Genomic DNA, 11,446 nt, shown 5'->3' with positions numbered 1-11,446 from the left:
TAAGAGCTAGTTCCAGGAGAGGCTCCAAAACCAGAGAAACCCTGTCTTGAAAAACCAAAAAAAATAAATAAATAAAATAAAATAAAAGAATATATTACATGAAAATATTTTTATTAAAAAAATGGAATTAACTGGGCATGGTAACACATGTCTTAAATCCTAGCACTCGAGACAGACTCAAATAAGCAGTTAAGAACAGTGGCTGTTCTTCCAGAAGACATAGGTTCAATTCCCAACACCCACATGGCAGCTTATAATTGCCTATAACTCTCGTTCCAGGGGATCTAACACCTTCAGACAGACAGACAGACATGCAGGCCAAAAATGAAAGCACATTAATTAAAAATAAGTTATAAAAAAGAAACAGAGGCAGGCGGATCCCTGTTAGTTCCAACACGCTAGTCTATGTACTAAGTTCAGGCCTACCAGGGCTACACAGTAAGACCTTGTCTCAAAAAAGAAAAGAATAGGGGCTGGTGAGATGGCTCAGTGGTTAAGAGCACTGGCTGTTCTTCCAGAGGACCTGGGTTCAATTCCCAGCACCCACGTGGCAGCTCACAGCTGTCTGTAGTTCCAGCTTCAGGGGATTTGACACCTTCATGCACATAAAATAAAGTTAAATAATTTTTTTAAAAAAAGAATATATTTAAAGTCCAATATGGAAACTTACATCTAGAATCTTAGCTACTCTGGAGGCTGAGCAGAAGGATACTGAATTTGAACTCAGACTATATTATAAGTAATAAACAAACAACAATATATCTAATGTATAAGCAATAAAAATATATAATATAGATTCATAGAATATAAAATATGTAACATAATAAAATATATAATATATAAGCAATAAACAAACAACAAATGTGCACACTCACAAAAATAAATGGAAAATAAATAGTCAGGCACACTGGCATGGACTTGTAATTTTAACTGGAGGGTGAGCCGGGCGGTGGTGGCGCACGCCTTTAATCCCAGCACTCGGGAGGCAGAGGCAGGCGGATCTCTGTGAGTGCGAGACCAGCCTGGTCTACAAGAGCTAGTTCCAGGACAGGCTCCAAAACCACAGAGAAACCCTGTCTCAGAAAAAAAAAAAAAATCAATTGGAGGGTGAAGCGGGAGTCCCACTGAGTCCACAAGTTTAAGCCTGCAAAGAACTCAAATTAAAAAAAACACACACACACCAAACACAAAACAAAAATAGTCTGGGTGGTTGTATTCAGATAGAATTACAGAAGTTAAAGCAGAAAATATTAACTTCAAGGCCAACCTTGACTCAATCCACCCCTTCCAAAAAGGCAAAAATAGGATTATATTCTACTTATACTCTGGTTTTTAATCTTGAACAGTAAAAAAAAAAAGTACAAATTAAATTAAACCTAAACAAAGCATCAGAACATGTCGAGACGTTCAGGAGTTCTGACCTCCTCCCTGATGATAAGCACAAATTCAATGCTCCAAGTTACACTTCCCTCCTAGATGGAAGCTCAGGAATACCACGAAACAACTACGCAAATAAACATACCGAGACTGAGCACTCACCTTTACAAGTGACCACATATAAGACAACTCCTGTAATGATGTCATTTGCTGTCATGAGCTCAGCTCCTAGCCAACAGGTACCTTCAGGATCTGAACTGTCACATCTCACCCAAAGAGGAGGAAGGGCAGTAACTGGCTGCTTAATCTTCAAATGGGTCATATTAGGATTGTGAGCCATGGTGTAAAGCCCAATTAGCTGCCTTGAAAACAACGGATAGGAGAACCAATTATAAAATACCAATCACATGCTATCTTTGAAGCTGAAAGTGTGACCCAGTGGTAGAGCACAAGCTCAGCACCACCCCATGCCCTACTTTTCTATTTTTTAATTTAAAAAAGATAAGTGAAAGGTCTCATAGTCAACAATCTAGAAATGAAGTGAAAAAATGGATAATTACATGTATATGTACATACTTCAGCAAGAATAGGGTATACTACATACTCTAGTAGTTCTAAGTCTAGAGAAATGGCTCAAAAGTTAAAAACGTACTGCTCTTGCAAAGGACCAGAGTCAGCTCCCAGCACCCACATTCAGTGGCTTACATTTGCCTGTAAATCCAGCACCAGGGGGATTCAATATGCCTGGCCTCTGCAGAGACTGAAAACACACATACCCTACTCTTATCAACACACACACCTGCATAATTAAAAATAAAATAATTTTAAAGTTATGTACATTGGGCATAAAAATATATTAATACATAATTCTGACAAGATAACAGTACATATTATCATGGTATATAACAGTTACATAGTATACATATATATGTACCATATACTGCTTTGAATATATAAATCTGTATTGGTTGAATGAGAAAAATGACAGCGAGGTGGTGGTGACACAAGCCCTTAATCCCAGCACTCGGGAGGCAGAAGCAGGCAGATCTCTTTGAGTTTGAGGCCAGTCTGGTCTACAGAGCAACTTCTAGGACAGGCTCCAAAGCTAGAGAAACCATTTATAAAAAAAAGGGGGGAACCGTGTATAAAAAAAGGGGGAGGGCTGGAGAAGTGGCTCAGAGGTTAAGAGCATTGACTGTTCTTCCAGAGGTCCTGAGTTCAATTCCCCGCAACCACATGGTGGCTCACAACCATCTGTAATGAGAACTGGTGCCCTCTTCTGGTGTGCAGGCATACATGTAGACAGAACACTGTATACATAAAAAATAAATAAATCTTTAAAAAAAAGAAAGAAAAAGAAAAGAAGAGAAAAATGATAATGTAGACATATCAAAACATGAACAACTGGCAAATGTGCATTAAGGTATAGAGAAGTCTCTATACCTATACCACTCAAAATTAAAAGTCAACTAAAAATAAAGCTTAAACTTCTATTTTTCAAGAGAAAGAAACAATTTACTATTAGATATTCAAAAAGGAAATTTCTAAGGCATTGGACTTTAAGAAGTAAGCACAAAAATCAGTATGAAATACAGTAGTATGAAAGGCACCAAGAAATAGAAAACCAAGAAACGATAGGGCCAGGAGATGGCTCAGTTGATAAACGTGCTTGCCTTGCAAACATAAGAACCCAAGTTCCATCTCCAGAACCCATGTTAAACACACGTACACACACATGGGACTGGAAAGCTTATGGGTTAAGAGATCTGCCAGAGGATCTGAGTTTGAGTCCCAGCTGTCATGTCCTGTAGTTCATAACTGCTTTTAATTCCAGCTCATGGGGCATCTGACTACCTCTTGAACTCCACTGGGACCCACATGCATGTGGCATATACATACATATATGGTGTGTGTGTGTGTGTGTGTGTGTGTGTGTATATATATATATATAATATAAATAGAAACAAAAGTTGGGTGTGGGTGATTTGTGCACTTATTAATCCCAGCACTGGAGAGGGAAAACAGGAGAATCCTGGAAACAGGTCAGTCCTCCTAGACGATTTGTCAAATTCTAGGCCATAAAAGGCCCTGGACTACATTTAAGAAACAGCACTTGAAGTTGTTGTCTGGCCTGCACATCCATGGGTATTTCTTCCCACATGGACACTCACACACTCAGAAATAACCCAAACATATTAGCAGAAGAAAACAAAATAATGTTTAAGACCTAGGGAACAGAGAAAACAGGCCGTGTTATGACTAAAGGCCAAAAAGTCAGGGAAAAAAACTTACTAACTAGCATAAAAAGTTTATAAACTTTTTCTTTCCTTTCCTCCCTCCCCCCTCCCCCCCCCATTTTTCCAGACAGGGTTTGTTTCTTTGTGATCTTGGCTATCCTGGAACTCTATAAACCAGGCTGGCCTCAAACTCACTTTGCCTCTGCCTCCCAGGTGCTAGGATTAAAGGTGTGAGGTTTGTGTGTGGGGTAAAAACTAGCATAAAGACATATTATTATGGTGATCAGTTCCAGCACTGCTCCTAAGTACAGATTCTTAGGACTCTATCCTCTTGAAGGCAAAGACTTCAGTTTGCAGGTGGCAAGGGGCTGGCACAACGTATGTACACAGCAGGAAAGCAAGAAAGAAAATATAAAAGGTAAACAAGCATAATCTGGAAGCACATTGATTTCTTCGACATTATAATTCATGCTGTGTAGGACAGGTGTCCAGGATATACCCAGAGCTATATATTGTGACACCTAAAAACATTCCTGAATAGTTTGAATGCCAACTTAGTAGCAGCCCCTGATGGAAAACCTCTGGAGTTAGAAAAATGAAGGCTCCTGTGCATCAAGCATGGATTTAACCATGAACGCAATGAAGAACCTATACAGGATTTTTAAGTATTGAAGCAATACAACCATGCTTTTTAAAAAAAAAAATCATCCAGCCGGGCGATGGTGGCACACGCCTTTAATCCCAGCACTCGGGAGGCAGAGGCAGGCGGATCTCTGGGAGTTCGAGACCAGCCTGGTCTACAGAGCTAGTTCCAGGACAGGTTCCAAAGCCACAGAGAAACCCTGTCTCGAAAAACCAAAAAAATAAAAAATAAAAAAAATAAAAAAAATCCAATTTTAAAAAGATAACTCTGGTATTAGGGAAAAAGAAAAACTGGGCTAGATTGAAAGCAAATAATTAGGAAGCCACAGAAATAGACTAGCAGAGTGGGATGGAAAAGGAAAAGGTGAATGCAGTCTTATTACTTTATGTATTATGTATACAATGTTCTGTCTGTGTGTACGCCTGCAGGCCAGAAGAGGGCACCAGACCTCATTACAGATGGTTGTGAGCCACCATGTGGTTGCTGGGAATTGAACTCAGGACCTTTGGAAAAGCAGGCAATGCTCTTAACCACTGAGCCATCTCTCCAGCCCCTAGGTGCAGTTTTTCAATGTCTGTAAGAATGGTGAAAGTTACAAGGTTTTTTTTTTTTCCTTTTGAGTAAGGGTCTCATGTAGCCAAGTCTGCTGAAAACTTATTTAGTGGTAAAGGATGACCTTGAACTTCTGACCCTCCTCCTTCCTTCTCCCAAGTGCTAGAATTAAAGGTGTGTGTCACCATTTGTGGTTTTATCCAATGCTGGGGCTCAAATCTAGGGCTCCACGTATGCTAATCAAATAGTCTACACACAGAGCTACCTCCTCAGCCCCCAACAATGTTTCAATTTAAATCCTCTCTTTTATTTCAAAGACAAACAAAAAACTTACCTTGCTCTCCCAACTGGCAAGGCCAGTGGCCTAACACTTTCACCAGTAGAGAAATCAGAAATAGCAGTTTCTTCAGCCTGTGGTTCTTCAACATGACTTGTTTCTTCCTTCTCCAAAAGCTTTAAAAAATGTTATAATTTAATCAGATCCAAGAATCAATTCTTTTCTGTGCTAGGAAATAACTACACAGGATGCTAAAGAGATGGCTCAGTATTTAAGAGCACTGACACTGGAGTTACACCCAGTTGTGAGCTACCATGTGGATGCTGCAAACCAAACCCAGTTCCTCCTAACGACTGAGCCATCTCTCCAGCTCCCAAAGATATTGATTGTAGTTGCTACTTGTAAAGGAAGCACCTGATGACATTAGAAAAATGCTCTAACATGCACAGTATGATAAGCTAAAGGTAAAACACCACGAGAGACCCCCAGATATTTAGATATTTTCATTTCCTAACTGGAACAAACTGCCTGTGGGATATGCGCTTAGAGTACACAGCCCTCAATTTTACCTTTTATTTATTTATTTTGACTCAAGTTCCACATGCTGGGATCACAGGTATATAGTACACCCAGCCATAGGCCTCATTTTTTTCTGTTTGTTTTTCGAGACAGGGTTTCTCTTTGTAGCTCTGGCTGTCCTGAAACTCACTTTGCAGGCCAGGCTGGCCTCAAACTCAGAGATTCGCCAACCTCTGACTCCTGTTGGGTTTAGAAGTGTGCATAACACCACTGCCTGACTTAGCGCTCACTTTTTTTACCTGGCTGTCCTGAACTCTATTTGTAGACCAGGCTGGCCTTGAACTCTGAGATGATTCTCCAGCCTCTGTCCCCCGAATGCTGGGATTAAAGGCGTGCACCACAACTGCCTGGCTTTAGGTCTCACTTTTTAAAAAAATTTGTATTTTATGTATATTGGTGTTTCGCCCACATGTATGTCTCTGTGAGGGTATACAATCCCCTGAAACAGGAGCCACAGACAGTTGTGAGCTGCCACATGGGTGCTGGGAATTGGACCTGGGTCCTCCAGAAGAATAGCTAGTGCTAGTAAACACTAAGCCATCTCTCCAGACCCTAGCCTTCACTTTTTTGGGGGGGAAGTGAGGAGGTGTTTCAAGACAGGGCTTCTCTGTACAACAGTCCTGGCTGTCCCTGGAGTTCTCTTTGTTGACCAGGCCAGCCTTAAACTCACTGAGATCTGCCCGCCTCTGCCTCCCAAGTGCTGGGATTAAAGACGTGTACCACCACCAACTGGCTGCTAGCCCCCACTTTTTACACTTATTGTGACTAGTGAGAGACTGTCAGCTCTCACTAGTGTTACAGGATCTAATAGCTATGTCTGTACGGTGGTTACATAACTTTGGTTTTGACAACAATGACAGTAAGAGTATTTCCTGAGTATTAGTGTATTTTAGGCACCATTTTAATTTCCCCATTATTATCCATAAAAATCATGAGCTAGACACTATTAGTATCATTGTTTTATAGATGGAAAAAAACTGAAACTAACAAAAAACTAAATCACTTGCCAGAACCACATAGCTACTAAATGGGGGCGGGGAGATTAACATTTGACCTAGATGTGCACATACAAAAAAAAAATACAGGAGTAATTATAGCAGTTCTTAGTTCATGTATGGATGCTTTGCCAGCATGTATGTCTGTGCATCAAGGGTGCACAGTGCCCACGATTGCCAAAAGAGGGAGCCAGATCTCCTGGAACTAGGGTTATGGAAGGTTGTGAGCTGCCATGTGGATGCTGGTATCTGAACCTAGGTCCTCTGCAAAAACAGCCAGTACTCTTAACTGGCTATCGACTTTTTGCGGTCTGAAGGCATCATGGGTCACCAGCAGCTCTACTGGAGTCACCTGCAGAAGTTCAGCCAGGGTTCTTGCTCCTGTCACATTTGCTCTAACCACCATGGTCTGATCTGGAAATTTGGGCTGAACATGTGTCTCAGTGTTCTCAGTACATGAAGCACATAGGCTTTATTAAGTTGTACTAAGTGACCTTGAATGGATTTTTCAAGAGTGTCTACCTAGTGAAATAGATCATGCTAGCCTTTGTACGAATAAAAAAAGTGAAGACCTTCAAAAAAAAAATAAACAAAAAAGCACAACTGAGCTATCTCTCTGGCTCTTACAGTAGTTCTATAAATAAAAGCCAAAGACCAAGACCAACCCAAATGCCCTTCAAGCATCAAACTGTGGCATATCCATACCATGGAATACACATAGGAGTAACTTACAAAAGGGATTATTAACGTGTTCAATGGGCTTGAATGATTAATTGATAGATTTGTTCTTTGTTTCGTTTGTTTCTGAGATGAATGGGAGGTCTCACTATGTAGCCCTGGCTGTGCTGAAATTTAATTATATAGACTGGGCCGGTCTTGAATATTCAGAGATTCACCTGTCTTTGCTTTCCAGAGTGCTGGGATTAAAGGCGTTTGCCACCGTGCCTAGTTTTGTTTTTTCTTAATGAATCTATTCTAAAAGTATAATTATGTATTTATCTGTGGTTCGCATTATATTTCCAGTAGAGAGCACCATGCTTACTCATAAAAGAATTAGTGTCCACTTTCATTAATGCTGATGGGAAAACATGTAGTATGAGAGCATTCCCAAAGAAACAAATGTGGCTTCTAAGCACAAACCACAAAGCCCAATACTTACTTTTTCCACAAGAAACACCGATCTGTTCTCATTTAGAAGAGTTTTCAGAAGATCTGGCTGGGCTTTGCTGATCAGCTGCACTTGCACATCAGCCTGTTAAAAACAGATTGTAGCGTTTTGTGTTGATTTAAGTGCTACAGACTAGCTGCATGCAAATTACTAAAAAAGAAACATGTTTTCAAAAGTTTTCCTTATTTTGTCAAGTTGTTTCTCATTTTTAGAAAATCTAGTTTATGGACTGGGGATCTCTCGGCTTGTAAACTGTTTGTTGCTCAAGCATGGGGGCCTCAGCTCACTCCTTAGTGCCCATGTAAAGATGAGCACAAGGCCATGCATCTATAACCCCAGCGTTCGGGAGGCAGAGACGGGAGAACCTCTGGGACTTGCTGGCCCATCAGTATAGCCAAGTAAGGAGTTCTAGATCAAGTGGGAGACCCTGTCACAAAATAACTAAGGGGGACAGCAACTGAGAAGGACACCCGACATTGACCTCTGGCCTTGACCTGTACCAGAGGCACACATGTATGCACATACACAAGAAAATCCAGCTTTTATCTGCCACCTGTCCACATTTCAAAGCTCACCTGAAGATGTGCTGCCCTGAAAAGCCCTTTTTGCTACACAGTGGGAACCCGCCTCAAACAGACAGAAAAAGAAAGAAAGAACCAAAGCCAAGAAACCATGTATTTTATTTAGTGACGTTCTGGAAACGGCAAAACTATGGAGACAGAAAACAAATTAGCAGCGGCAGGTACTAGGGACATATGAAAATGCTCATACAGAAACATGAGCACGTTTTTAGACAGGAAATAGTCTACATTTTGATAACGGGAGTAGCTGCACTTTTGAAGCTATTTGTCAAAATTCATAGAATTATCTCCTAAAAGGGTAAAAATTAGCATATATAAATTAAATTTAAAAAAAAACTTTGACTTTAGAATGATTATGTTTAAAACTAAATAAATTGCTCATACCTCATAGACGAATGGGTCTTTACAGACTCCTTTCTTTTCTTCATTAATTTCTCTGAAACACAGAAGAGAGATCTGGAGGATCAGCCTTATTATTTAAACTCAGAAATTAGCTGGTGCATTATTTACGCATTAGTGGAAAAGCTTAGTCCTTACACAGCTCTGAGGATAGCTGCAGAAGGGGAAACAATTAGGTTAAGGAAAGGTAAAGGAAGGTTAGGTAAAGTGGGGCATGCCTTTAATCCCAGCAAAGTTCCAGGCCAACCAGGGACACATAGCGAGATTGTATAGGAACAAAGTTTTTTGTTTGTTTTGTTTTGTTTGGGGGGGGGTTGTGTGTAGGCGTGGGTAAGGTAGCTAGAGAGATAGCTAAGGAGTTAAACACTATTGCTCCTGCAGAGGACCTGGGTTCAGATCCAAGCAACCAAATGATGGCTCACAACCTTATCTGTAACTCCAGTTCCATGGGGTCTGACACCCTTTTCTGCCCTCTGCAGGCACCAGGCACAAGCCAGTACACATACTTACTTGCAGACAAAGCATGCACATAAAATAAGTAAATCTAAATTTTTGAGTGCCGGGCGGTGGTGGTGTACACCTTTAATTCCAGCAGTCAGGAAGCAGAAACGGGTGGATCTCTGTGAGTTCAAGGTCAGTCTGGTCCACAGAGGGAATGCCAGGATAAGCTGCAAAGCTACAGAAAAACCATGTTTTGAAAAACAAAAGAAAAAAAAACAGAAAAAAATTTTGATTATGTGTGTATGTAAGGGGAATGGGTAATGCATGTATGAGCGCAGGTGCCCAAGATGGCATTGCCCTGGCACTGGAGTTACAGTGAGCTGCTTGCTATGGACACTGGAAACCAAACTCCGGTCCTCTGGAAGACTAATAAGTGCTCTTAGCCTCTGAGGCATCCCAAAATATTTTTAAAAAGGGTGGGGACTTGAGGAATAGCCTCCCGAGTACTGGGATTAAAGGCGTGCGCCACCACTATCGGCGTTATTTTTTATTTTCATATATTTATTTATTTTTCGAGACAGGATTTCTTTGTGTAAGTCTTGACTGTCCTGGAACTAGTTCTGTAGACCAGGCTGGCCTCTGCCTCCCATGTGCGATCACCGCTGGCTGTTTTTGTTTCTTATTATACTTATTTATACATGTGCATGTGTATGTGAGTGTGGGGGGGAGTGTGCTTGCTAAAGTCAGAAGACAGCTTGTAGGATATTTTCTCCTCCCACTATGTGGGTCCCATGCTAAGATGTTTGGTGGTAAGTGTCTTCACCTCTGAACCATCTCTCTGGTCCAAGATTGTGAATTTCTCTTAAAAATGGTTGTCCTTTACATATAATTCAATAATATTGCTTGGTCATTCAGCAACTGTTTCTCAAGCATTCTTGCTAGACACTGGGACTATCAAACAAAACCAGCTGCGACAGGAATCCAAAGAGTAAACTGCCAATTATGGGGTACCAAGAACTCTGGGAGGAAAATACTAGTGAATGACTTATAGCTTTTTAGAAACATGATAAAGGCCCCACGTACAACAATGTGGGCAAGAACAAGGAGACTGGGATCAATGGTAGAATACTTGTCCAGCACCACAAGCCCAACCCACCTGCAATCCTCAGCGTATAAATAAAACAAGAGAGGTGGTGGGGAGGTTGGGAAAGGAGAAAAGGAGGAAGTTGGAGTCTTAGATTTAGAACTCTTGAGAGTAATTCTGGAGTTAAACACCACATTGGAAAGAAAACACCCAGGAAATAAGTAGTAAGCCAATGGATCTAGATAAATTTTCATCAGTGGGGGTGATAAAACAGGCATAAAATAACCATAGAGGCTAGGGACATAACTCAGGTGTAAGAGTGCTTGCCTAGGCCAGGCAGTGATGGCACGTGCCTTTAATCCCAGTACTTGGGGAGCAAAGGCAGGGAGATCTCTGTGAGTTCAAGGCCAGCCTGGTCTACAAAAGCTAGTTCTAGGATAGGTACCAAAGCTACATAGAGAAACCCTGTCTCGAAAACCACAAAAAGAATGCTTGCCTAACTTGTGTGAAGCCCTGGATTCTGTTCCTAGAATCTCAAAAATTGTGCATAATGGTACATGCCTATAATGACAGCACCCTGGAGATGGAGGCAGGATGGTTAGTAGTCCAAACTCATCCTTGGCTTGGAGTCCATCCTGGGCTACATGAGACCTTGGATTTAAAGCAACAACAAAACAACGCCGTGGCAGAAATACCACAAGAGTTAAAAACAACTGAAGTTCCTGCGCATTCACAGACACCATTAGCTTCACTAAAAACACTAGCTCTTAGGTAGCCAGTGGTGGCCACACCTTTAATCCAAGCACTTGGGAGGCAGACAGGTAGATCTCTGATTTGGAGGTAAGCCTGGTTTATAGAGAGTTTCAGGACAGCCAGGGCTACACAGAAAAACACCATCTCAAACAGCAACAACAAAAACCAGTAGTTCCCCCCCTATAATGTACAAGTATTTTACAAGTATTACTGCTTTCGTAAACAGGAAGAAGAGCAATAATGGCAGTTAAAAATTATAGCATTGGGCCTGGCGGTGGTGGCGCACGCCTTTAATCCCAGCACTCGGGAGGCAGAGGCAGGTGGATCTCTGTGAGTTCGAGGCCAGCCTGGTCTACAAGA

At 41.2% G+C, this 11,446-nt stretch overlaps 1 protein-coding gene and 1 pseudogene across 1 annotated transcript in view; one reads left to right on the top strand and one right to left on the bottom strand.

The window, feature by feature from the left end:
* Zwilch (zwilch kinetochore protein) overlaps nt 1-11,446 on the bottom strand; it is a 41,648-nt gene that overhangs the window by 29,071 nt on the left and 1,131 nt on the right. The window contains exons 2-5 of the mRNA XM_005348187.3: nt 8,794-8,845; nt 7,820-7,912; nt 5,144-5,262; nt 1,523-1,739 (exon numbers count right to left, since the gene is read on the bottom strand). Coding sequence (XP_005348244.1) covers nt 1,523-1,739; nt 5,144-5,262; nt 7,820-7,912; nt 8,794-8,845 — 481 coding nt within the window. The remainder of the gene's footprint in view (nt 1-1,522; nt 1,740-5,143; nt 5,263-7,819; nt 7,913-8,793; nt 8,846-11,446) is intronic.
* Nucleotides 6,983-7,149, top strand: LOC101982847 (annotated as a pseudogene).

Source organism: Microtus ochrogaster, chromosome 5 (genome assembly GCF_000317375.1).
Source record: "Microtus ochrogaster isolate Prairie Vole_2 chromosome 5, MicOch1.0, whole genome shotgun sequence".
NCBI classification, from domain to species: Eukaryota; Metazoa; Chordata; class Mammalia; order Rodentia; family Cricetidae; genus Microtus; species Microtus ochrogaster.
The sequence above is the reverse complement of the archived record's forward strand: the minus strand, read 5'-3'. Positions and strand labels throughout refer to the sequence as shown.